At 40.4% G+C, this 9,572-nt stretch overlaps 1 protein-coding gene across 1 annotated transcript in view; it reads left to right on the forward strand.

The window, feature by feature from the left end:
* Positions 1-8,250, forward strand: part of mgll (monoglyceride lipase) — a 42,694-nt gene extending 34,444 nt beyond the window's left edge. Inside the window, exons 7-8 of the mRNA XM_062391574.1 lie at positions 619-834; positions 1,794-8,250. Coding sequence (XP_062247558.1) covers positions 619-834; positions 1,794-1,901 — 324 coding nt within the window. The 3' untranslated portion in view covers positions 1,902-8,250. The remainder of the gene's footprint in view (positions 1-618; positions 835-1,793) is intronic.
* The last annotated feature ends 1,322 nt before the right edge of the window (positions 8,251-9,572 follow it).

The raw sequence follows: 9,572 nt of genomic DNA on the forward strand, positions 1-9,572 counted from the left end.
ATAGATGTGGGCGGGTTTGTGACTTAAGTATGAGCGTCTATGAAAGTTGAAATTCATGTCAATGGAATGGGGTGTGTCCTCTTCTCTCCAACTGTGATTTACACCGATGTTAACTCTCTTTTCATCAGGTCCGCCTGCTCGTAAACACATCTTTATTCCACTTTCATTTTAATTTCCCTTTGCATCAAGAGGCCCTCGGCCATTCATTAACCACACTTACTCACTTCTGCCGACTCTCATGGTTTTCCCAGGATTCCTCTTATTCGCACCTCTTCTCTGTGATAAAACCACCCTCTTCTTTTTGAATGGCATTCAATAGACTGCATTCCACTGCCAAGGCCAAACAGTCCCCTCAAATTCAATTAAGCTGCACCAAATTTCACACACTCACAGATATCAGTTCTCTAAATTTTTTTTTTTTTTTTTAACAATAACAAAATATCCTCTGAGAAAAATGCCTGTGAAAGTGTTGAAAACTGCCCTAAACCAACGAACAGACCTTTTCTGTAATTTCATGTAGAGGAAATGTGTCAGTGATAAGAATTAATTGACCGCTTGAAAAAATGGGTTCTTGTTTATTTGAAAACGATCTAACTGCTGCTTTTCCCTATACAACAGGTGGAGGCGTACGATGCCGATGAGCTGAACTACCACGGCGGGCTGCGGGTGTCGTTCGGCATGCAGCTGATGGGCGCCGCGGCTCGCATCGAGAAGGAGATCCCGTCCATCAGCTGGCCCTTCCTGCTCCTGCACGGTGACATGGACAAGCTCTGCCACATCAGCGGCTCTAAGATGATGCACGACAACGCTCCCAGCTCAGACAAGAAACTCAAGGTGGGGACGGTTTGTTCACTGTCAATTTTATTTGATTCTTTTTTTATTGATTTTTTCTTTTTTATTTCTACATTCAGTCAAAAGACTGAATTGAGCTTTGTAGTGTTTGTTACAGTCCTGCGAAAGCTGCAGACATTACCTTTTTTTATTTTTATTTTATAAATGTATTGATGGCTATTGAGGCATGATTTCTACTATTAAGATAAGCATTTGATTCAGAAACAACTCACCAACCTTTAAACAGCCGTTGCTTCATTTAGTTCACACTGTTTCCTTCGCTTGTCGACTTGCTAGACACAATGTCAAACACAGTTCATGAGATCATTATTCAGGAAGTTGCTCCATTTAAAGGTTACAAAAAGTTGCTTTTGGGGTCGACTGAAACAGAAACTAACTTGGGTGTGGCCTGAAAAAGGTTTGTTGTTGCTCCATCGCCTGAAAACACTGTAGTTTAATACTGCATTCATCTTACTGGCACCACTGTAGATCAGCGACCAAAATAACCTGTTGGCTGTTGACGTTTAGATGTGTTACATATAGGTTTCAGTCATTGAGAACTCCATGATAGAATTAAACCCTAAAGTCAAAACATTAACTTCCCCAACAAGGCCTGTTCACTGTGAAACACACTGATGAACCACTGTACGTTCTGCAGAAGGATGTTAATTTGCAAAGAAGGAAGTTCACACGCTTCCATTCTCACATGCTCGATCACATGGGGGCCAAAAACATGAGAGAAGTGAAACGAGAGAAGGTCACTTCTCACTTTGTGTCTTTCCAGCTCAGAACAAAGAGAATCAGGATCTGTAAAATCATAAAAAAGGACTTGATTTATAGTATTTTTATGTTCCTTCAGCTAAGGACGATAAATACAGATCACCTACGACCTGTCCAACTTCTTACTTGTTTTTCCGTCCTTTTCTCCGCCTCTCTCTTATTTTTTCAAAATGTCCCTCCAGGTGTATGAGGGAGGCTTCCACGCCCTCCACCACGACCTGCCAGAAGTGGCCGAGTCCACGATGAAGGAGGTGACGAGCTGGATCAAAGAGCGCCTCCCCGCCTCGTAGACATGTTGCTTGTCCAACCCAGTCGGCGCTCCAACGCACCAGCCCACCTCGTCCCAAGAGATATGTTCACTTTCCGGTGGTCGTTCGGGCTCAACAGCACCACTACACTTTCTATTCGGACAACAATACATAGGGGCGTAAAAACTCTTCTCCTCAGTGTGATACAATTGACTTGAAATGACACAGCCCCAAACAGCCCACTCATTTAAAGCAGGTGTTGGGGTCAGAAACCATTTCTTTGTCAGTAAATCCTAGAATCATCTGTTTATTTCATCCGCATCCCTTTCCCAAGTGCAACTCAAGCTCATTTAACTCATTTAAGCCGTAGTTCAAAGTGCAATAATGAAGTCTCCATCTACGTGCAGGACAGATTTTTTTTGAATTTGCAATGTGATATATCAGTGACCACTTCCTCCTGAGGTCAGATGTCGGGATCAGCTCGAGGACAAGGCCCTGGACTTACAGTTTTCTCTCCTCCTCCGCTGCACTTTTGACACACGCGTTTCTCATAGAGACAAGTGAAAACTTATTGGGTAAACACTGGTGTCTCCATATTCACTTTCATTGGGGAGAGCGTGGCCTAGGGGATAGAGCGGTTGCTCTGCAACATGAAGGTTGCCGGTTTGAAACCCACTCTTTCCCATCTGCATGCCTAAGTGTCCTTGGCAAGATACTGAACCCCTAAATGGCCCCTCATAAATGTTGAGTGTATTAAAAATGTAAGTCGCCTTAGACAAAAGCATCAGCTTAATGACATGTAATTTAGTTAACTTCCCCCACCAACCCTTTTTTCTGTTTAATTCTCCTCTTTGTAATTTTTCTTAAAACTATGTCCACTAATAATTCTTGGCCATTGAAGGGAAAGCAGACTGACAGGTGAATCTGTTTTGTTGGCCTTGTCTCCGCATTACAGGGAGAGTGTACGGGTCGAGAGGTCAAACGTTCTCTCCTCTCTGTGACCTTTGACCTTCAATGTCAGTCACTCTTTGAAACCGTAACATCGTTAAACTCCGGCTGCAGACCCGGGCACAGCTGGGAAACGAGAGGCACACATTGATCCGTTTGATGAGGACAAGGGTGGAGCTCCTTCACTCACATAGCATCTGCCATTTCACCAATCCACTTTTGAGTTATATGGCTGATTGATTCCTTGCTTGGCCGAGCACAGTGGGGATCCAGCCTCTGTTTCAGAACAATGACAGCTTTTTCTTTTTGGAAAAACAGGATGTTCAACAGAATAGCCTACAGATGACGTGGGACTGAAAATTCTTGGCCTCAAAGATACCCCAGAGGACTGCACCTACACACAACACCAATCTGTTATGGAGACCATATGTGTGAGATAATCAGATTTTAAATAACAGATACAGGGCCACGGCTGCCGCTGAGGACACTGATGTGTTTTTACGCATGACTCATTTGAGTCAACATATCGGCTTAGTTTGAGGGAAAGTTGGACCTTTGACCTCAGTGTTTCTAAATTTCAGACTACAGCTCTCCACGTGTTTTATGTTCGATCACAAGCAACAGGAAAAGCTTCAAACCTCTAAACCTGAACTGACATGAGGGGCTAGGTCAACCCAGGCTCCTCTCAGGTTTTCAACAAAACCACAGCAATAATGTCATGGCATCCTAGATCTGTGCCAGCTGTTAATTATAAGCTACACAGACTCACAGTGAGCTCATCATTGTATATTGTCGGCAAGACTGTAATTAGCAGGTATTGCTGCATGTGCTACCTCGGCCTACTCATCAAGCATGGGAACATGTCAGCAGCAGGAGTTTTCAAAGTTCGTCCACTGCCGACATCAAACATAAGGATTAAACATTATCATCAAGTTAGTGTTTCGGTTGATACATGTCTTTACATTTAGTGATCGACTGTGTCACTCCAGTGTTGTTGTTTTTTTTGTATCACTCTGAGTTCAAAGGGCCTCATGCAGGGAGTGTAAGGGAGGCACAGGGCAGTATCCACGGTGACCGTTACCCACGCGTAACCACGGCAGCAGACCGTCAGCGGGGTAGAATTTTTTAGTAACCACGGTGATCACTGTAAGACCGATTGAGTGACATAAATGCCCTTCTTTCTTTCTTTCTTTCCTTCTACTTCTCTCTCTCTCTCTCTCTCTCTCTCTATCTCTCACTATCTCTCTGTTTCTCTGTGTCTCTTTGTCTTACCCTGTTGACCTCCTCTGGTCACTTCTTCTCTTCAGTTGGTTGGAGCAGTTCTCTTGGTTCTGTCCATCACAGAGCCCCTTGTCCTGCCACAGATTCAAACGAGTTTTACTGTCAGCGACCCACACTGCCCCTAGTGGTCAATTAGCAGAAAAGCAGCAGGTCATATACATTTTCTCTCTTTATTTTTATTTTTTTGCTGATTTCTTATAGTTCTTTTGGACATGAGCTCTCATTCATTTAACAGAGGTCACATTGCTTAACCTGCCTTTGATTCGGGTCATGAAAGAAATAAGCCGACATTTCCGAGTCTTAATGCAAGAGTGAGACCAATAACTCCGGGTCAATTTAGTGAAATCATTGAATCGCACTGGGAAATTTGAGACTGATAAGTAGGACAATTTAGCTATGGCAAGCTTAAAATGTACAATTCTTATCAAAAATGCTAAATAGGGTGCTTCATGTGGTAGATAATGCATCAAATGAGAAATTTAGATCACGAGATGTTAAAATAAATCATAGACCCAGATTTCTAATAACAATTAAAAAGGAACAGAGGAGATTTCAGGACATAGGCGTCCTCTTCTCTTTTTTTGAGACCAGATATCAGGTCAGAGTGCCATTGGTGCAGTGCAGATCGAGATGGGATGAGTTCCTCGATCCCAGTAGGAATCACAGCCACTTCAAACACAATCTGCTGCTGATTGAGCTGCAGCAGGCATGAGACACACACAAAGGAGACACAGTCCCAGTTGTATTCATATTCCTAAAGCCCCCCTGCTGCCCTGCATCAGTGCAGTGGATTTACCCTGACAGGTGCCTATAGGAACATAACCTGTCAGACTACACAAGTGCATATTACCGCTGTGTTTAGATATGGAGGCGGACAGAGTGATGGAGATGGAGTGAGAGAAGAGAGATAGAAAGATGGGAAGAGGGCTGTCAGTAACCATGGTAGCAGTTTTTTTCTTATTTTCTCCCCCAGTCAAATTAACCTTTGAAAACCATGTTTTTGTTAATGATGCACACGTTGCTGCTCTTTCAGGGCTGGTTGTCCTTTCGCTGCTCTAAGGATTCCCTTTTATGTGAGCATGGAGATAAGAGAGACAACAATAAACACCATCAGCTCACAGCGAGCAATAGGAGTTGCACACACACACAGACACACACACACACACTCCATGAATTCAAATTCGACTGGTCTGCTGTTTGAGCTGAAAACACATGATCTCGAACAGGGCTGGGCGATGTTCCCAAAAATGATATCACGATACAACTTTGTCAATATCGATAATTATCTTGATTAATGCTAACAACATGTGGTGGACTTTTACCATATTGCTATTGCTAATGTATGTATTGTGATAATTATTGATATTATTTCATAGTCCAGCCCTTATTTCAATAGAAGCTAACAAATCTTTGTTTTTGCTTTTTAGGCCCAAATCTTTCATTATCTTTTGCCCAAGTGGTGGAGGAGGTCTATGAGTGAAATTCAGTATACCCTCCCTCTCTCTTTTTTCTCACAATATTCCATTCCTGCTTTATTTATGGTGTGCACCGATCCTCACGTGTTGTAAAGCCATGTAAACCTCCCATGTCCATGCCAATATCCTCTTCTCCTGGCATGTATGTCTACATAAGCATGATAAGTATGCAGGTTTGCTATGCTGACAGGTAGCCATGTACAGACACAGTCTTCTTTTAGTATATATTCATCTTTTTTTATCCAGGACAGAGCTTCTATATTTAGTAAAAGAGATAATGAGGAGGGCAGGAAACCATATAATCGAATTGGTCTTTTCTAATCCAGTGAAACGTATTTGTCCTGTCAGTTAGGTTGTTATTTTTAATCTTGACTTTATGACTGTTTCTAAATGAATAGCTGTTATATATGTTGAAGGACTAAAGGCCACAGGCCAGAGATTAAAGTGCACTGGGAAGGTTTATTGCAGAGTTTGCATGAATGAAGTCAGTGCTCATGTGTGCAGCAAGAATTGGAAACGTTTTTTTTTCCAAAATGCTAAACACAATGAAAAAGAAAAATCGCCTGAGGACCTATTAAAGTAACCCCTACTTGATATCTGTAAAATACAGGCGACCCAGGCTGTTAACGAGTAATAATTTCATAGACTAAAAACTTGCTTTGATAATGCATTTTGGAATAAGACCCAATTCAATTCATGCTGTTATTTTTCAATCAACATTGTAAACAAAAGAGATTTATTTGCAGTGACTGAACTGCTTGTTGAATGAAAATACTTGTCATACACTGTATAGGAGCATAACATTGCTAACACTTGATACACAAATCTTGTATTTATATTGTTTAGCGTATTTAAGTGTATTAATTTGAAGTATATAGGCTAATAAGTCACTTTTTTATACTGTGAAGCAGATACATGTAATTGTTTTCTGTTGTTGCACAGCCACATGAAGATTCATTACACTCTCTGAGGTCGAGGCAGGTCCAGGATTGTACTGTATGGGCATGTCTTATTGAAAAATGAATAACAGCGTTTCGGACTGGTTCTTGTTGAGTATTTTATCACTGTGTGTTTTAAGTTGTGTTGAAAACCCACATGTCTTAGTGCAGTTTATCAGAGAACGATGAATGTTAAAATTCTTGTTCCTCTGTCCACAATTTGCCTTCACTATAATCTCTTCTTTAAAAAATTGTATTGTTAAAACTGTCTCATAACAAAGTCAGTTTGGTCAGAATAAAGAATGTTTAAAGACTAAATTGCAGATACCAGGTTTTCAGCCAAGAGCATTTAGGGAAAAAACCTCAGATTTATTTCTTTAAAAATTCCACATTTTATGGGAACATGTATTGTGTGTTGATCTATTTTTGGATTGTGGTCCAGTGTCTTTTGTGCCTTATTACGATGACGAATGTGTATCTAATCATCTGGTTTTCTGACTGTTGTTGTATCTGTATCTGTTTATGGTTGAGCAATTGCGTCCATCTGCCTGTCTTTTTCATGTCCGTCATGTCTTCCCGTGGCTCTCTGTCCGTGTTTCTGTCCAATCAGGAGTCTAAGCAGATTAAGTTCATAAGCTGTTTCTGAATCTTTCAGAAATTTTCACAAAACAAAACAGTTGTTCATCTGCTTTGATACGCCCACAGCATCAAGAAACACAGAAGTTCACATGAAAGAGGACATTCTGTCTCTGCTGCGGTGACTTTAATGGAACGATGACTAAATAGCATGTGGAGCGTGCCTGTTCTCCCTCATTGATTTCCAGCAGTGAACAACAGGAACCAGATATGGGGTTTATGAGTCCATCGCTGTTACTGTTTTGTATTGAACGGCTGCATTCCTTCTCCTTGTCCTTATTTGTACATGTTTGTGCTGGGAGGCTGTTGTAAAGGGGAAAGGAGGGGGGGGGGGGGGCAATGCATTTCAAAGTTCCTGAGTTAATCCAGAAGTGTTCAGACATTAAATAAATTCATTGTGTCGGATACTATTTTAAAAAACAAAGTTGAGGCTAGTCTAGCCAAAACTATGAAGTGGCAAAGCATTCAAATATTCACAGTTGGCAAATCCGGAGACAGAGTTTAACATGGTTTGTCATCACCCGCACTGTGTATTGAATCTATTCTTCCCGTTTCATGAATGAACAAAAACTTATTCATACTTACTGGTAAAGATGCAACATCACCTTCAAGGATTTTCGTCTGTGGAGGAAAACTCAGCTATGGGATGTAAAACCTCGGAAATAGAAGAGTGAACTGTCAGGAATACAGCAATGCTCTTCCCAGCAGGACTAACAGTATAAATGTGTCAGAGTAAGAAGTGCTGAGGAATAAAATGACATGCAGCATCAATACTCATGAGAAGGGAGCTGGTGTTTTCAGGCAGCACATCATGGACCACATGAATATCATGTTACATCACATTCTGGAGTCTTCCTTATAAAGTAATGTGTTGTTTGATTTATTGCTGTTCTACGGGATGACATTTGATTTGAAGGCGCTGATACTCAACCTCAGCAGTTCTTCATTAGTTGTATAGCCGCGTTGGACAGTTTCATTCAAGTGGAAAAACATTGTATATAAGATGTATATAGTCTACTGTAATAATGGACATATTCTCAATTAATGACGGACAAACTGCTTGTTACTATCATGTTCATACTCACTGACAGAATAAACGATATGACTGTTTAACTGTGTCGCTTGTCTGGGATTATTTCACATCTCTTCAGTATGTTGTTTGGTTTGTATGTTTAGTGTGTGTTTGGGTTGTTTGGGTTAACTGCAATGAAGCCAATTCCAGCTCCGGAGTTTCTGGACTTGGTCGACCTATTTTCTGTTGTGTTCAGGAAAACATCACCTAAACTGATTTGATTCATTCCAGAGGTTGGTCTTGTTTCTAGTTTGGATTTAAAATGCACACATCAGCCAGTAGATGGTGGTATTGTTTCAAGGAATTCAGTGACAACAATCTGTTTGGCTGTAATGCTGATCCAGGCATAGAGTGGTCAAGAATGAATGACTCAAAGACATACAATTTATTTAGCTTTATATGTTTTTTAGGCTAAAACTTTTTTTTCTATCTCATGATATAATTAGCCCTGATTTTGATCCAAACACTGAGGTCTTGGTGTGATAAAATATTAACACTAACTCACTGTGAGACCAAGCAGTAATTTGTACATCAAACCCATGATCTACTGTATGTATCCTTGGTGGTGTCCTACCCCATTACTGAATGGGGTAGGACACCTTTCTCTTCTCAATATGAACGGTGAAAGAAAAAAAAATCAAATTCAAATAATCAAAAGGAAATAGACGGAAGAGACATTACTTCAGCTTTGAATCCCTGGAGAATTGGAGAGAAGAGTAAGGAAAAAATGCAACAAGGTTTGCAGGCCAGACAAACCTCTGTTATTCTACAGTTCTCATCATTACTGTGTTTTCTCTTGATAAATCACTCTCCTCTCATCCTTCCTCCTAAACCAACATCTGACAGTGACTAAAGACAGTGTATCATTAGTCCAGGATGGAGATGCTTGGAGAAGACAGATGATATAACATGCACAGTACATATGGGTAATCCCCACAAAATCCTGAGTTCAATCACTTCGAACAATAACATTTTAAATAGGCATAAATATAAAAATAAATATTTTCTTTTAAAACATTAAAAACAAGGATTTAGGTAACCTGGACTATTGATCTCAAAACATATATTGAGACTTTATTAGATATTTATTCACATTTAACAAGTCCTTGAATAGTTTCATTACTTCATTACATATTAAAAACACTACAAAAAACAACAAAATTCCATGATTATCTGACATATTCTAAAAGTTTTCATGCAAAACTCTAATGATGAAACTTACATGTTCTTCACAAATTAAAAAGTATATTGATTAACCTCTCTATAGCCCTGGTTTTGGCACATGTTTCAGAAATGAGCTGGATGATTCTGGGAATGGGGATTAGTAATACGGACATTGCACACGTTTTCACTGTCTCTCCCT

Source organism: Platichthys flesus, chromosome 7 (genome assembly GCF_949316205.1).
Source record: "Platichthys flesus chromosome 7, fPlaFle2.1, whole genome shotgun sequence".
Taxonomy (NCBI): Eukaryota; Metazoa; Chordata; class Actinopteri; order Pleuronectiformes; family Pleuronectidae; genus Platichthys; species Platichthys flesus.